General features: G+C 45.4%; 1 protein-coding gene across 1 annotated transcript; it reads right to left on the bottom strand.

Moving 5' to 3' along the window:
• Window positions 1-5,903: 5,903 nt before the first annotated feature.
• Window positions 5,904-13,845, bottom strand: LOC144717610 (alpha-1A adrenergic receptor-like). The gene is made up of 2 exons (XM_078593107.1): window positions 12,204-13,845; window positions 5,904-8,086 (listed from the first exon to the last, which is right to left on the bottom strand). Exons 1-2 carry the CDS (start codon window positions 13,123-13,125, stop codon window positions 7,647-7,649), a joined length of 1,362 nt encoding a protein of 453 aa, XP_078449233.1. The 5' UTR covers window positions 13,126-13,845; the 3' UTR covers window positions 5,904-7,646.
• Window positions 13,846-18,656: the final 4,811 nt, after the last annotated feature.

Consider the following 18,656-nt stretch of genomic DNA (forward strand, 5'->3'; position numbering starts at 1 on the left):
AAAACACGAATACATACACAGAGTACTTTTCTCATAAAAGGCACCATGAAATATGTCTCACTGAGCATCATGTTGACCCGAGGTATGGATTTGTGATTTCCCTATCTATTATTGCCTAAGCAACTTTAGGGGAGTGGATTATTGGTGTTGGATGCTATACCAGAAAGGCTGAGAAACCTCATGCACCACATTCATATCCGTTTTTACAAAATGTTATAATTATCGTTTCTCACGTTATTCTCAGATATTTTACTTCCTAATATGAATTCAATTATCAATTCGATAAGTAGAGTTGTAAAGAAATGTCTTTTCATTTAATTAGTGCTTTGCTAAATATTTGACGGAATCGTTTTCACAGTTAATGTGCTTATGTATTGCGTAACTGATAGTAAATCTATCATCATAAACGCAGACGCATGCAGTTCAAAAACTATTCGGTATTTTATTGTTTTATTTTTATTATTTTATTATTTCCATTCTACGTGACTTTACCGAAATAACCAAGAAGACTCTTCGGTATTCTTCCATTGTACTGTACGTACAGCAAAGCACACGGTACAAAGAAATGTGAAATACAATACACATTGAGAGGAAACTAATATCGTGATGATCCTTATCATCGTAAAAAAAACATTGCGGTAACCCAAAAGCAGGCTCGTTGTGCCAAAGCGTCCACACCTGGTTGGCAATCCCACCAGCAGGGCCCAATTAACACCGGGGCTTGAAGGAGCTACAACTAAGGGCCTCTGACTTTGCGGGCCTACCCAACAATACACACAGGTACTGCTTTACGCTGGGTGAAATACAATGATGTGGCACTATGAAAAATCTTACACTGTAGTGTAATATCATTAAATCCATGGCATCAATCACTACGCCGAAAATTACAAAACATGTTATTTAAAACTTTTGTTTATCTTGACAAGTTGTATATCTCTTAAAAAAAGATGTAACAGAAATTTCCAATCGAATTTTATATTTATAGAGCGCTTTCACTCAATGCGCTTGACATAGTTTAGATAAAAACGGTGACAGAATAGAATGATTTAGGTGGCAGGGGCGTGAAAATTATTGAGGAATGAGCCACCGTGATAGATGGGTACTGATGGCTAACGAAAGGGGAGGGACGGAAGGAGTGGAGGGGCGAGGGGAGGGAAGAGAAAGAGAATGGGCAATAGAGGTAAGAGGTGAGATTAATAACAGCAGAGAAGTTTGCATCGGGCATGGGTGGTGGCAAAACGGTCAAAAGAAGGAATTTAAAGTACAAAGTGGGGCTACCATCAAACTTTATCTGGCTCTGCCCACCAGACACCTCCGATAGCCTCCTGGACGATATTCTATTTCCAGGCTGATGAGGTCTGTGGAAATCTCAGGGCTGACAACGGAGAAGAGAATGCCCACTGGAGAGAAACGCTCGGTGGGCTGCTGTTAAATAAGTTGGTCCCGATCACGCTAGTAATCCTACACGTAAACGCAATACATTAGATCACGGGACTAAATAAAAATGAAATATGAAACAATATATTTGGTTAAGTTAATTATAGTGACCTCACGAATTCTTGTACACAGCTTCATTTCGATAATCGACAGTGTAAACTAGCGACAATGCTGATCGGTATCGATTTTACCCATATCAATATTATTATAATGTATCACCGATATTTCTCGATTTAAAGCTTTCGTGACTGCAGGGATTCATCTTCTTGGTTCTTTCGGTAAAGTCACGTAGAAGGGAAGTAATAAAATAATAAATATAAAACATAATAAAATAATTGTATTACTTCCCTTCTACGTGACTTTACCGAAAGAACCAAGAAGATATCACCGATATGTTCATGCTTATAAAACTAGTACTGTAGTATCTACACTGCCATAGCGAATGAGAACTATGACATATAGGGACTCCTCTATTTACGAACAAGTTAGGTTCCAGAGGTCTGTTCGGAAGTCGATTTGTTCATAAGTCCAACTTTACTCCTGTCGATTCCAAATTTGTTGTATGGCATGTACAGTAAACACTTGGAATGGCTTTAAAAGTTGTGCAATCTCATGTAGATGTAAATGCCACTGGTTCTTCATAATCTGCAGATGTAGATGCCACCACCACCATTTATTGTGCGGCGGTTGAACTTACGACTCTCGGTTTAAACAGGCAACTGCACATACGGACAGGTTTGTTCGTGTCTCTGAAAGTTCGTAAGTCGAATGTTCGCAAGTAGAGGATTCCCTGTATCGGACATTCAATACCTTGTGGTTGTTGGAGCACCTCCTCAAGGGGTGGTTTGGCCCCCACCATTCCTGGCCGCCTTTATATCTCCAGTGCAGATAATTATCACCCAGGACCCACCTTGCATGTGTCCTCGGCACACACCGCTGTTACTACTTAGTTTAGTCTAAAGTCAACCTTTGGAATTTTGGTCATTTTAATCTGTAAGGTTTACCGTCGTGTTTTTGTACTTTGAATAATATATATTCGATATTGGAATCAGCGATACGTGTCAATGCTCTAACATCCGTTCCAGTCCTTCCGATTTAAATGATAGGTTGCTGATATTAACACCACGTCATCTGACTTCAAAGCTAATATCCTTGACTAAACAAAACATTTAAAACACATTTGTTGCCTTATTTGTTTTATTTGGACAATATTGAAGACGTAAAATGGCCTTTATAAATCGGCAGCCAATCTATAAAATCTGTAGGATTGGCAAGTACTATACGTTTTGATATCGATACTTTAGGCAGTATCGCCTACCTCTAGTGTCAATGGGAAGCGAGCTCGTTGGGTTTTTTTGCTTTACCGCATCTGGTCTGGTCGGTCCTGACGCAATCTGTGCACATAGAAGGCTGCTACTGCTCTTGGGATGCGTTCACGATCCAAGTGAGCGGGTGAGCATCTCGTGGGATGAAAGGCAGACTGCTAAGGACCCCCCAGAAGACGTTTCACAGATTTCGTGTCGGCTCTTCTGGCTCACGATACATACATCAAATCGTCTAGATAAAGCAATCCACGTTCTTCCATTTACGCCAATGATGTGCCAACGCTGCAGCGTTCGGGATAATGGTACACACCGAAGCGCACAGAGACGGAAATAAGTCATACACAATGCAAACGAGCAGGTAATAACGAGCCAAACGTCGTTTATTACCAAATGGAATCGAATCGTGACCCCTGTATTGAGAAAATTCATAATTTCACAGATTGCGTGGGAGAGCAGTCTATTTCCGTGTGAACGTCAGCTACAACCTGCTTTGTGTATGTGCGTCCACAAGGTGGCGGTGGTGCAGCGACCTTTCGTCTCAGTCAATGCACCTACAGCATCTGGGTCTTCCTGTCCTGTGGGTCACCCGGCGAGACTTTTACATTTCCACGTGGCCTCAAAGTACACCGAGCATTGCGCAAGCGCTGTGGCTAGATTATCGTCACTTAATCTTCACCACGATCCTTTTGCCCGTACAAGGACGACGGGTGTATTGCAGTAAATCTGAAGCTTCCAGCCGTATAGCAGACCGCGACGTGATAATGATTGCATCAATTCGTGTGCAATTTGTAAGGGCGCGGTGACACAGACTTATTTCATTTAAAGGTTATAATCCCTTGTTCATCACGACGTCCATTTTACTTCAATGTCTCAACAACAGCTTTACGGAGATCACGTGACGTGAGGGTTCTGCCTTTGTAGTGAGGGTTGTAAGTTGACTCTGAGGAGGGGGGAGGAGGCGCCTCGCCCCCCCCCCATGTGGAGTGACGTCACCTGCTAATTATTATGAATGGGGGGGGGGTGTCCATTTGGAGGACGTCACCTTATGATTATTAATGAGGGGGGCTGTTCGATGTGGAGTGACGTCACCTACTCATGATTATTAAGGGTGGGGGGAGGTGCTACATGTAGAGTGACGTCACCTGCTCATAATTAATAGGGGGGGAGTGCTACATGTAGAGTGACGTCACCTGCTCAGGATTGTTAATGAGGGGGGGGGGGTCCATGTGGAGGACGTCACCTGTTCATGAGTTTTAATGAGGGAGGCTGGCCCACGTGGAGTGACGTCATGCGCGGGACACAGATATTCTTGGCTCATTATAGTAGTAAATTCCTGTACAAGTGGATATGCCGTGGGGTACATTTACAACAGATGTAAAATGAGATTACTGCTCAAGCGTATCTTAAGCAAAGAAGCACTGAATAGTGATTTGTTTTATTTTATTTTTTATTTTATTTCTAACTTCGTGACTTTACCGAAAGAACCAAAGAGTATGGATTCCTACAGTCACGAAAGCTTCAAGTCAAGATTGAAACACTGAATCCGTGTTTCATGTTGGGCTGGAAAACAGAACATTGTAGAGAGAGAGAGACAGGGCTAGGAAGATAATCCCTGCACACCCTTTATGCAGTGGGTTTCTGAGTCACTGCACTTGGGTTGAATAACCTGTATGTCCAGCAAGCCTGAACCGCAAGAGAAATTTGATATTCTGTCGTGAAAACGCCTCCTGGGATAAATACAAAATAAAATCTCAGTGAAATTCGTGGACTGTTGTGGTTTTATAACACACAGTAGTTAATGAGTTCACAAGTTGACAGGCGAACAAAAACATTTTATACAATACACGGTGGTCCATATGTCTTGTGACCCCAAATTCATTGACCCCCAACATTTTTTGTTCCTTTGCTTATTCATTTCTGTTTTCACACACATTGGCACGCAACCAATATTAATACTCTTAGGTTTTATCGGTAAAGTCACGTAGGTAAAAAAGAAAACTTGATACAGCAATCGTGCTGTGACGGTTCCACCTGAAGACGGAAGCTTGTGTTGCTTCCGAAACGTCGTGATTTTTATTTTACTTTTAGTAATTTTAAATTTTACCTACGTGACTTTACCGAAAAAACCTAAGAGTATGAATCCTTGCAGTCACGAAAGCTTCAAATCTAGAACCAATATTAAGTTTAAAATAATAAAATGGGGGGGGGGGGGTCACAGGACATCTGGTACACCCTGTAGAATGTAAGAAAAAAAACTGGTAGCAGTTTGTGATGAGTATGCTGTTGTGGAAACAACTGGGCCAACGATGATGTTAAGTTGGATAGGATTATGGAAGACCGAGGAAACCCCCCCACTCCCCAAGCACAACAATCAACTGAACACATACCGTTCATTGCAGTTTATTTTCAGGAAAACAAGCATGTCTGCATTTTGATTTGCAACACCAATCTACCAAAACAAAGTATTAAGAAGGAATGCTAGCGGACAGGCTGCCTGTTAAAAGCATAACCGTGTGGTTGGTTGTGCTGTGGTTTTCTTTAAGCTTCAGAGCAGCCAGATGGTTTCCGGTGTTACAGCCAGAGGAAGCGCGGTATGGATCTGGTTGTCTCGGTTGGGGCATGGCCGAATGGAAAACATTTTGCAGGAACGTAACCTCGACGACAGCTCGAGTAGCTCAAGCACGTGATCATCTGTGTAGGTCATTCACATGTGGAAGCCCAAGTGACTACCCTCCTACTCTTTGCGTGCTTAGAAAATGTCATTCTGTGCTGCGTATCTCCATAACGATTGCATTACAAGGTCCAGTGGTGTATAATTTGGACCAAGCGTGTTGTTTTCATCACCTTCTGGGTCAAGGGAGCATAAAAATGAGACTCCCACTCAGAGAGCTACAGGGAGGCTGTGCACGGACTCATATTAAATCTGAAATTAACTGGAGATTGCACCACGCACCCATTTATAGCCTGTGGTTTTCTATTGTAGGGTCGTGTAAAAATAATGTGGGGCTAAATAACATTGCGAATTGGCTTTGCAAAAGGGCGTTAATTTATTCTGTACGTGGTTATGATTTGCGTCGCTATGTATTTCAATTGACTAGAAACGCAAACTGCATTCGTGAATAAGGGAGGCCAACAATGAGATACAAACAAAAAATTACTTTAACAGCAGTTCTTGAACATTGATACAGAGTCTCAAAAAACATTACCATTTGAACTATCATGTCATTTCAGTAATGTCTTAGCAAAAAGTAAACATACCTTATTAGATTCAGTAGTGAGAGTATATTAAATATGCTTTGAAAGTAATAATGCCAGGAGAGATGCTTTTAGAAAAATGCCTTCTAAAATGGGCTCTATAATTACCCACATCAAGAGTTTGATTCTAACTCGTGGACATCTTATTTACATTGAGGTTCATTATACAGAACATTTGCACATGAGCTCTTTTTTTTTCGTGTTGTTGTAACTTTTGATCCACATGTTTATTAACGCATGTGTCATATATATGAAGAAAACTAATTGATAGGCTATATCATTTTAAAAGGTCAGAGCGTTGGGGTAGTGGGTTGCACAGTGGGCTCGGAACCCATCACCTGAATTGGATTCCTGGCCACGGCTGACATCAGTTGGTGAGTAATATCTAAACTCTGTCTTTCCCGTTAGCAGCCTGCACTGACCAGCATGGTGAGGTATGGTCAAACAACCCCCCCTCGCCCCCTCCATGACCAACATTTTGTGTGGAGAGCTTCATTCTGCAGTGGATCGACAAAGTTAATACATATATATTTGCAAACGTTGAAATCAAGCACAAAATAACCCGTTGTTCAAGGTTCCTGAGTAACTCAAGATCATTATAAGTATTTTATATTTTCAACACGTACATATTTATTGTTTTACTTCATCCAATATTCACAATGGTGACATCTTACAGGCTTATCAACAACTTCACAACGTCTGACATCGGTTTATCAAATCGAGGCACACCTATATTTGTACATTTTGGAGGTACATATAATGCCACGGAGTGTTACGCGGTAAACATCAACATCACGCAAAGCGCTCACTGACATTGCCATTTTCAGTTTTCTTTAAAAGTCGTCGTGAGTTCAAACAACGACATTAAAGGGGTAATTTGCACTTTGCCACAACAACAAAAATGTCAACCCTCAAACACGAAACCCTGCAACCGTGGTGCACAATCAAAAACACGGTACAAAATGAATTCAATAGCAATATGTGACCACAAGAGGGCACCATCGTGTTTTTTTTATTCTGGACGAGTTTTTTTTTCGTTAAACAGGAGGCTTCAACACCACCGCTTTGGTTATATATCTGCATTGCGTATTGGTTTTGATGAATTAGTCAAATCGATTGCAAGAAAACTAATGAAATGTCTTTCATAGCTTATTTCGCATACGCTACACGAATGAACGTCCAATGAAAATGCAGTCGGGGCCTTAAAATAACATCGACAAGACAATCCCAAGGACGTGTTTTTAGCGTCCGGTTTTGTGTTAATTCGCACGAGAATTGATGGCCTATAGTTCTCAGTCCAACACACATAATCGACATCATCTTCATATGTAGGCGACTTTTGGTTGTAAACGTTACAGACCAGGAGAAAATGCGACAGCTGCCACTTAAACGTGGTCCAAAGACGAATCGTTGACATATGCCTTCAGTTTGGAATGTATTTTTCCCCCACATCGGGTTGTATTTTTTCAATAATTTAATCACGCTTCGTGACCTATAAAACACATTACCATAATAATATTAATAACAATATATACATTCACAATTAATATATATTATCGACATACAGCACATACGACGTTTCGGATTATACTTGCGCGTACAATCGCTTAACGGAAATTTCGTTCAGCATTACGTCTCGGGCTGCGGAGAATTGGCCCGCTCCAATATCAGCGCGGTGCCACTCAGGGCTTTCGAGGTGCTGAGCAATCTCCAGCCTCTGAGGCTGTCCTGCGAGACCGGCGACGGTTCGTCGGGGCTCCGGCTCCTCTCGCAGAGGCCGTCCGGGCTGCATCCCCCGTGGACCTCGTGCAGCTGGGAGAGGTGGGAACTGCCCTTGCGACCGCCGCTGTAGCTGCTGCCCGTCGACGACGCGTGGTGGAGACCCCACGGCTGCCTCCGCCGCCGCTGCCCTTCCCGGCAGTGGCAACGCAGGGCACGCAGGAAGGCCCTCTTGAACTCCTGGCTCGAGCACGGGTAGATGAGCGGGTTGATGCAGCTGTTGAAGTAGCCGAGCCAGAAGACCACCTTGAACACGGTCTGCGATGGCCTCACCGAGGGGAAGAATGAACCTGTGGGGTGCAAAAAAAAAAACGCAAACAAATGCGTTAGGGAAGTGTTTTTTTCTCTCTCGCCACCACGACTGCGTGCGCAGAGGAGTATCCATCACCTACTTAAAAGCCAGCTGTTGCATATGTCTTTCAGCAGAAGTAGCACGATGACGAACACGTGCTTTGAATGCAGTGTATCCAAGCTTTAAAAATATATATATATTTAGGAATTCACCCATCCATCTTTAGCGACCAATTTTAAAAGTTCATATACAACCATTTACCGAGTTAGATTATTCCGTGATGATGGCGGCATGGCAGTGGAGCACGTGCACAATTAACATAAACAACTCGAAACATTCGTCAATGACACTGCCCGAAACGTTAATCTATAATAGGTGACGTTTTGGGCAACGGCCCTTATTCATAGCACGTAATTACGGAGTTCAACGGACACATAAAGGCAAAGTGGACAACACGGAATCTCATGCATTGTGCCACTTTTGTTTCTTGAGCCCAGGTGAAATTAACGATAACATATCTTGATTATTGAATATTAGTAATATGTAGAAGGGAAATAATAAAATAATACAAATATTAAACAATACAAATTCGCACGACGTTTCGACTGCAACACAAGCAATCATTATCAGGTGTGATGATAATCATCAATCACCTGATGATGATTGATCAGGTGATTGATGATGATCATCAATCACCTGATGATGATTGCTTGTGTTACAGTCGAAACGTCGTGATAATTTGTATTGTTTTATATTATTTTATTGTTTCCCTTCTACGTGACTTTACTGGAGAAGTGGGATTTGGTGGTCGATAGAAGTGCCCCACGCACGTCGGTATAGCAATTAAACCCTTCTGTTCACGCTTCCCCTCATGAACATGAATTGCTTCGTTGCCTACTGATGGGTTCCCATCTCTGTGTGACCCACCAACCCCGGCCCCGAGTGTTAGGATTGGCGTCTGCCACCACGCCATCCGAATACGTGTGTACGCGTGTAATGCACGCACACCGTGTTTACATTCTTGCGATGTTCCGACACGCGATTGGCCAGATTCACATACGGTTCTCCAGCATGGCACTCCGATGTGTGTTACAGGTTGTACCGTACGTAGATGTTCGCAAAACTGACAATTAAAATATCGTATTGGCGTCGTGCCCCAATGCTGGTGTTGAACATAGACATCAGCACTTTTATTCAAACGCCCACAAGAAAAAGAACATTCGCAAATACGGGAATGTGACCCAATCTGTTTGTGTTACTTTATTAAAATGTGTTGACGCTTTTTTTTTCATGCAAAGAAGAGATCGTGTTACATGTATATTATTGGTCACAATGTACAGCCCTATGTCAGTACATTGCCGGACGCAGGCATTTCCACGCTCTATGTTTGACTATACTTCACCACGCTGGTCAGTGCAGGGCATTGTGTGTGTACAAGTGGAAGTGCAAAACATTGCAACTGCAGATAACAATTAGGGTTAGTAATGAAGGGAAGAATGTTGGAGCGGTGGTGCAGTTGCATAGCACTGCGTCATGAGCCGAGACAACTTGATTCTTAGCCACTGCAAACAAATCTGAAACGGCCACAGCGCTCCCCTTTACCAACCTGCACTAACCAGCATGGTGAAGTATGGTTACAAATAACCCCCACAACCGACACGACGTTCCGAGGCCGTCATGCAGCAATGGGTTGGCTTATGCTTGTGAATTAAATAAAAACCGCAATTGAATCATAGCACTGTGATATAGCGTGGTCTTAAACCCTGCACCATAGTTATACACTCATTGTGTGCATGCGGATTTGTTTTCATATCACCTACACGTGTACATCCATTTGTCAAGTCACTGCTAGATGAAGGCCTCTCCACTCCGTGCGGATCGTTGTTGATCATTGAACATACTTCACCTCGCTGGTCAGTGCAGGTTGACAAAGGCGTGGAGCAGTATATATGAGAAAGCATATAAGTGCAGTACAGATATGGAATGTGGCTGCCCCTTTAAAAAAATAACGAGAAGAGCTCAGCGATGTGAATTATAGGGCCACTAATCGTTGTTGTTTACGTTTTTGGTTGGGTTTGAAATGTGCTGCTTTGGCATTGGCGACGGCAGGAGACATGCAGTCGAGGACTGCTCGCATGCAAAAAGGCGATTTATATGAAGTGCAGGTCCAAAATTTACGTTGGTTCAAAACTCCGCAATGTGATGAATCGAGTTCCTTTGTGCATTAATCTAAATTGTGAACTATAAAGTTCCGCGAAACTCTCACAAAGCAATGATTTACACGAGGATATATTTTCAACACCGCTAGGTTATGTGTCCGGAGAGGCATACTTTAAACTAAACACGTCGTTCTCATTACGTTGTGTATCCCTCGCCGCAAGAGATGAACTCCCACGCATCTCAAATGATGGGGAGGAGGTGAATTGACTCACTTGTGCCCGAAATTTAATGGAACTTATCCAATCTCTGCAACCGGTTTTTGTTATCCTCTGGAAAGGCTGCAACACATCGATCAACCCACAAATGCACGCAGCGTGGTTTTAAAAAAAGAGTGTGTTTTTTACGAAATGAAAGCGCTTTCTGAATTGTATAATTGTTACAAGTTGTTCGCATTTAAAACGGGTGGTCGATATTATTGATACCATAACGGGATTAATAGCCCAGAAGCTGTTATAACATCTGGAGTGAGTTAAGCGTCGTTTAATTTGCGTGAGCATCATAAACATCTGACGCGGCCGTGGTCTGTGCCATTAATGGCTCCGACCAAACTCGCTCCGAACGCCTCGTTGTTGGATCTTGGGAGCTAAGCGGGATATTTTTTTTTGAAGCCTGGCAATTAGGAACTCAGGTGGGTATATGCGTGGCTCTTCGAGGTGTAGCCAGGAGGTGGCATCGTTGCGTGCCACACGCCAGAGGTCGCAAACGGGTTTTGATTCCTTACCCGTACCCGGCCGCACCAGGGTCGCAAACGGGTACCCGTACCCGGCCGGGTATGGGTACCCGTACGCTACCCGTACCCGACCCGAAATGAGTGACAAACGGCTACTCACCAGTGACTCACGGCCTACCCGTACCCGGCCGCACCAGGGTCGCAAATGGGTACCCATACCCGGCCGGGTACGGGTAGCCGTTCTCTACCCGTACCCTACCCGAAATGAGTGACAAACGGCTACTCACCAGTGACTCACGGCCTACCCGTACCCGGCCGCACCAGGGTCGCAAACGGGTACCCGTACCCGGCCGGGTACGGGTAGCCGGGTATCGGGTAGGGTACGGGTATCGGGTACCCGGTTGCGACCTCTGCCACACGCCTTGTTTCATGCGTGGTGGGTGTTCTCCGGGTTTCTGTGTCGGACCACACAGAGTCAAACTCCCATGAACAAAATGAGCCAACCATCCCAGGGTAGCAAGACCCTCTCAAAAAAAGTATTGTGTACCACTGAGGCATTTCTGGGGGGGGTGATAGAATATTAAATTGCAACAATTAATAATGAATTTTAAACATCACGTAATCGCGCTTTGTTAATCCACCGCTGGATGTGCGGTCTCCCCACGCTGTCGACCATGGGAGGTTATTTGACCATACTTCACAACACTGGCAAGTGCGAGTTGATGGAGCAAGGGAACCGGGATCGGTTCGGATATCACTCACTCAACAAAAACTAAGAGCGCAGTGCACCAACCACTGCACTACTGCTCCATCCGATTATTACGTATTACCTGTTGATTAAAATGAAAGAGGATACGGGTTAGTGCACCCGAATTGCAATCCAGAGGTCACCGTTTCGATTTCCCGGAGCGGCAGCTTAAGCAAATGTGAAAGTTTATGAAATCACCCCGCCTCTGTTCGAACTCGCAGTATAAATGGGTACGACACAAGTTAATTGACCGCCAGGGGCGTGTGGTGGGGTAAGGTGTGGGAAAGAGTAGGCCAATGTACCCGAACGAGAGGGGCTCCCGAAAGTCGAGAGCCTTCCGCCAGCAGTGGCGTGAGCAAGTAAATTGCAGGGCTGCACCTTCATCTACAAATAAAGGCCACCCGGTCTATCTCTCACCCAAGGTATTGTACAAATGTGTAGTGCTTCTGGGGGGGGGGGGGGGGGGGCTCAGCTTACCGATGGGCAGAGCGATGAAGAATGGGAGCCAGCAGAGAATGAAGACTCCCACGACGATCCCGAGTGTCTTCGCCGCCTTCTTCTCCCGAGAGAACTTCATGAACCGCACGGACAAGGAGCTCCTGAAGTGAGGTCCCTTGCTGGTGTCCCTGAGCGAGTATTCCCCCGGAGCGATGGTCCTCCTGTGTATGCGCAGGGTGACCTCTTCGGAGGAGCTGGAGCGCTCCCGCTTGATGCCCTCCTCGAGGCTCTTGGTCTGCCGACGCGCCGCGACGTACACCCGGCAGTACATGGCCAGCAGGATGACGAGCGGAATGTAGAAGGAGCCCATGGCCGAGAAGAGCGCGTAGCCTGGCACCTCCGTGATCTCGCAGACGGTCTCATCTGGTGGCGCCGGCTCCTTCCAGCCGAGCAGGGGCCCCACCGAGATGACGATGGCCAGCACCCACACGGCTATGAGGATGAGCAGCACTCGGCGTTCGGTCATGATGGTCGGGTAGCGCAGCGGGTAGCTGACCCCTATGTAGCGGTCGATGGAGATGGCGCACAGGCTCATGATGGAGGCGGTGCAGCACAGGACGTCTAGCGCCGCCCAGATGTCACAGAAAATCCGTCCGAAGACCCAGTAGCCCAGTATCTCGAAGGTGGCCGAGAATGGCAACACGGTGGTGCTGAGCAGGAGGTCGGCGCTCGCCAGGTTGATGATAAAGTAGTTGGTGACGGTGCGCAGGTGTTTGTTGCAGACCACGGAGAGGACCACCAGGATGTTGCCTGCGATGGCAAAGATGATGAATGCGCCGAGGACCAGCGCCAAAGTGACAGCTCTTCTCGGCTCCACGGTCGGACTCGTCTCGTTGCTGATGCTGATGCCTTCCGAAGTCCCATTCAGATGTGAGGTTGAGTTTTCGTGAGTCACAAACATGTTGTCGCTCTTATTTGGCCCGTCTTCGAAACCGACTGGAGGCTTCGGTCCTAGCCCAAGGGATGTTATCCATTCAAGTAACTTAGCGTGTGTCTGTTATGCGCAACTTTGTAATAATAAATAACACAACCCTAAATATATTAATACACTGTGATATTATTTAAAATCGCACTGCGAGAAAACTGAGATTTCTATGCCGATATATTTCCGCGTATAAAGTCAACTAAACTTTTAAAAACACGTATTTAATAAAACAAAAATACCGCAGCATCTTAAGAGCGTCAAGCGTCCTCCTTGCAGTGTTACTGAACTAATCTCTCCTCGAATCGCATACATGTAACGGGCTATACATAGGCACACTAATATGACGACGGTGGCGGTGGTAGTCGATGATGAATGGGTGGGGGGGCCCGTCGAATCTTCTTTCAACGTTGCTGCCACCACCACCACCACCACCGCGGTTTCACTCCAACGCCGAACTGCGCGCAAGAAAGTGACAGCGGCAAAAGGCGGCACGCGAATACACACACACAGAGACCCAGACATATATACACCCACGTGTCCAGCCACTGGTCGGTCATCTCTCGTGACGCCGATGTGTGCGCGTAGAGCATCGACTCTATAAATAGCGCTGTGAAAAAGCGCTGGCAGTTCAGAGATTCCGTATCATGACTGAACTAACAGCAAAACCACCGCCCCACTCCCCTCTCCCCAAGGTACCTGCTTATGTCTGATTCTACTGATGCTTTTTTTTTGCTTTCCACGGATACTTTGAGGGTTTGTAAGCTTATAGCTGAACGATTCTGCTGCTGCTGTTGCTGCTGCTGGAGCTGCAAGAATCTCGTTACTGCACACACACACATATATAAGCACATGTTAATGCTTGACGTTGCTTGCCAAATGACGTCACGCTTGCGAATTCATTTTTTTCGGGGGGCGTTTTAGTTTTTTTTTCCTTCCCTTTTTGCAAAACGTGATCTGTTAGCTTTGTGCACCGCGCAAACGTAAATTCACATTTGCTGCAAATCAGTACTGCACTGCTTCGTGGTGAAATGTCGCGAAATCAGTTTAACGTAGACCCAAAGAATCTAAGTTTAACGTAGATCCCACACGTAGTATACAACAACATTGTCACCGCGGCTTCTTGTGAAGGGCATCGCTGTGCCGCAAGATCTTCACGGGACCGTGCACGCAGCGTGACTTCGTTCAGAGAGGGCAAAATACAACGCGACAAATTTGTAGTTGTTAAACAAATGCTAAACACGGACTGGGTATCGATACGATCTGCCTGTTGCCTATCGTGTGTGCCGTTCTAGCTCTCGCCCGCAATGTACACAACGTGTGAGGAAAGGCTGCGACGCCCACTGCTTAATTGTACGATGTTTTGCCACCAATATTTGTTTAAATGGATGTAATAATTAGTAGTGTGGGCTGGGGGGAGGGGCTGGCTTTAGCATAGGGGGGAGGTCGAAGCTGTTTACCACACTGCAGGTCAAAACACGTCTCATCCTGTTTCTTTCCCCGCAATGCTCGACGTTGGAAATTTCCTGTTGGCTCTTGCTCAGAATGAGAAGCGCTGTTTGTTACTGGCCTCTTAACAGTTTTTGTTTTAAATGTCGATTTAAAGCTTTCGTGACTGCAGGGATTCATCTTCTTGGTTCTTTCGGTAAAGTCACGTAGAAGGCAAATAATACAATAATACAAATAAAACATAATAAAATAATTCTCACGACGTTTCGGCCACAACGCAAGCAGTCGTCCTCAGGTGAAGAACAGGTCTGTCGGAAAGACAGCGTCATTCAGACGCGTCATTCAGACGCTGTCTTTCCGACAGACCTGTTCTTCACCTGAGAACGGCTGCTTGCGTTGTGCCCGAAACGTCGTGAGAATTATTTTATTATGTTTTATTTGTATTATTTTATTATTTCCCTTCTACGTGATTTTACCGAAAGAACCAAGAAGATGAGTTTTTGTTTTGTTTAGGCCCTGGGGCCTGTGCTCAGCAACTGACGTATCGCATCATGTTATAAAACACAGTTTTACTGGCTGGCTGGAGGGCGGGAAGAACGGACCAGCACGTCCAAAAACACGTGCGCGTCGCTCGTGCGCTACAGCATTATACATTTTGAAAGTTTTGCTGGCTGGCACGCGGTCGGGCAAGTGCACGGCGGTGCATGATGACATCCCCAGCGTTGAGCCGGGTTCGTGCGTGTTTACGTCACGCCTACCCCCCCCACCCCACTCACCCATGCCAGTCCGTGTATCCCGTGCAAATACGCGGGCAGTGCGAGAGTTAGATTTTTTATTTTTGTACCAAACACATTCCTGCGGAGGGAGCTGGTAGGAACGTTGGGTTGTTCGGTCAATGGCCAGGGTCAACGGCGGCGTGGTGTATTCCGCAAATATGCCCGACTGGGAGGGCGGGCACAAGCCGGCGTGAATAGGTTAAACGTTGAGTTTTATAAGGGCACCACGGGGTGACCAGCCCCTCCCTACCCAACTCCACCCCTCCCACCCCCCACCCAGCCCCTCCTCACCCAGCCCCTCCCCACCTTCCCCACCCAGCTCCACCTTCCCCACCCAGCCCCTCCCCACCCTCCCCTCCCCTCCCCACCCAGCCCCTCCCTCTCCACCCAGCCGCTCCCCACCCTCCCCTCTCCACCCAGCCCCACCCCTCCCATTTTTGGATGCACGACGGACGGACGGACACAATAATCCCCTGTGGGCTAGTGGAACCAGGAGGTTCCTACCAGTATTATGCTCGTATAACATTTGCTCAATACGAGCCATTCTCCTGCCCCCCCCCCTTCTCTCCCCCCTACTCGTCTCCCGCCGCTGGACTCCACGGTACTGTCTGCATGTACAGGGGGACCTCGTGCTGTGGTTCAAAAATCCTCTGACGTCCCGAGCAAATTTAGATGTTTGACCACGAAAGACGTGGGTCCGGGCCTTGTACGGCATGGGGATTCATCATTTTGTTTTGTCGACTTTCGGGAAATATCGGACAAAAAGAGAGCGTTTCGCAGGGTTTATTTAAATTTAGAAAAGCGAGACATTGTGTATTCAGGCTTATAACTTATTACATACTGTGTCCGAAAATTGCATGGGCGACATTGCCTTGTAAGTATAACTTATGTTGAACCAACATCCTATTAAGTTCTACTAATATTTAAAATCCTGAAAGCAATTAAGAATAAGGCTGGTAGCCAGCAAATCAATATCAGCAATTCCATTTAATTACCCAGGAAAGTCTACCCCGAGTTTCAAGAGGGTTTTGCTTTGGGGATTTGGCTTGGGATAGAAACGTTTACATCTATGCCACCATAACGCTTTAAAGTGTGTGTGTATATGGTAACTGCCTGGCAGTGGTGCATAAGCTATCAAGACGGGCCATTGTACAAGACGTCGCTCATTACGTAAAGCATTGCTTCCTCTTTTAGGGCAGTGTTATTGACGGCTGTGTTGAGGTTTTATACCATGTGTATACGCATACACAGTAGTAGCCCACATAGTATTGGGCTGCGCGCCACAACGAAAGATGTTCATCAATCATACGCGTAGAAAATGTGGCACTATCGTTCATTATTGCTCCCGAGTATTCTAGGCTATTGATTGAAAACCTGAGACGTTTTTAATTATAAGCAGTAGGCGACATAGTTCAAAAGAAGAGGTGGGGGGGGAAACGCCTAACTCCTAACTTGATATTTGCCAACCACATTCCACAAGCACACGTTCTCGGTTGGAACACAATTTTTTTCGCATACAAGCAATGACTTGCCGCCGACGGGCAGTGAGTCTTGCGGTGTATATAGGCTACATGAGGGCGGATAAATTAACAGAATTACCGCGATATGGCGATATGACGATATATCGTACAGTATATGAGCCACGATAATCGTATTGCCCGTTTTACACGATATCGTCATACAGGTATCGCAATTATCGTTGCTTTTTTTTCTCTCTCCAGAATTTAATTTATTTCCCGTCAAAATATGAATGAAATAACACGACAGTGATTACATTTGACAGGCGCACTAATTGAAGTGAAGAAAATGCAATTACGCATTGCGTTTGTGCTTTGTAAACACGTTTTCCGGATAAATTGTCAGCGTGGTGATTATGTGACGCCGTAGTCTTCTCACAGCATGATGTAATTTAAATTAGAAGACACGTTACAAGCTTATTTTGAGTGAACTACTTTGGAAAAACTTTTTTTTAGTAAAATATCTTTTTGCATTATAAGTGCAGAACAGCACAAAAACGGCAAAAATAAATTTAAAGCAATTTCCAAATTCAAATCAATTGATATTGCGATAATCGTCGTACGGCGAGGCAATTATATCGAAACCATGCTCCTATTTCGATTACTAATCAAAGCTATACGTGCAGAAAGCAGTAACTACTTTATAACGATTGCGTAAGAGCACCAATGTTCAGAGGCTCAAGATTGATTTTTAGTTGTTGAAAATAGTGCCAATTAGAGGCAATGCAGTATCTGGGCAGGCACGTCACGCGCATCAAAGGGAAGAGAACATCTTTTTTGGGAAACACTTGAGATTGCGATTTCGTGCAGCGTTCAGTCCGTTATGATGGTAGTGTACTATATGAGGATCTTGAGAGGGGTGGTGGAGACGACTTGGGGAGACCTTCATCCAGAAGTGGTTTGTCCATGGCTAATGATGATAATGATGATGTAGGTTTCGATAGACAAAAAAAAGTATAATTGTGCGTCGAAGGCATTGGCCGTACAACCGTTGGTTTCTGAAAATGTATCTCCTGCATACTCTTTGGTTCTTTCGGTAAAGTCACGTAGATGGGAAATAAAAATAAATAATAATGTATCTCTTGCGATTTGTGTTTTATATGCTACGAGGGGGTGGGTGACAGCGCCTTTGTCCCCACAGTGGCGATGTTCACACAGCAGATCAGTTACTCCTTTGAGGCTGAGTCGACCTAGGGGAGGCCCAGGACCCGTTAAAATAATCATCACCGGTGGTGGCCGTGAGCGGGAATCGAATTCGGGTCGCCGGGTTCAGACCGCAGCGCGCTTACCGCTACACTACAATGCGTTACGCTTCCACATGCGTTGGTCACGTGACAGATGTGACGTCACAGCTCACTTGCCGTGCAAAAAATATTAGCATTATTGAGCTCCCCCCTCCCCAAAAAAGTGTATTTTTATAATTTTTGCATGGTGTACAGTCTGGAAAGTATCCACATGGCAAATTTCAAGTTTGTTGCACGTCGAGAAGTACGCCCAACATTTTGAACAGACACACATAATCACAACTTTGCCTTTTATATATGTGGAGATGTGACGTTGCGTTGGAGGAGAGCTCTGTCTTGTAGATGGAGTATATGGGAGTGCACTTGACAATAATGTCTGGTCACTCAGCATGTATTTGCTGATGAGCCCCAGAAGGATGTGACCCCGAATGAGCCTGGATGCATTCCGTGTTATCAACAATTGACGTTGTAATGGTGGTGGCATCTTTCCCGTCGTTTCAGTATTCGCTGGACGTGACGAGCAA

This window comes from Lampetra planeri, chromosome 4 (genome assembly GCF_965212315.1).
Source record: "Lampetra planeri chromosome 4, kcLamPlan1.2.h2, whole genome shotgun sequence".
Classification (NCBI taxonomy): domain Eukaryota; kingdom Metazoa; phylum Chordata; class Hyperoartia; order Petromyzontiformes; family Petromyzontidae; genus Lampetra; species Lampetra planeri.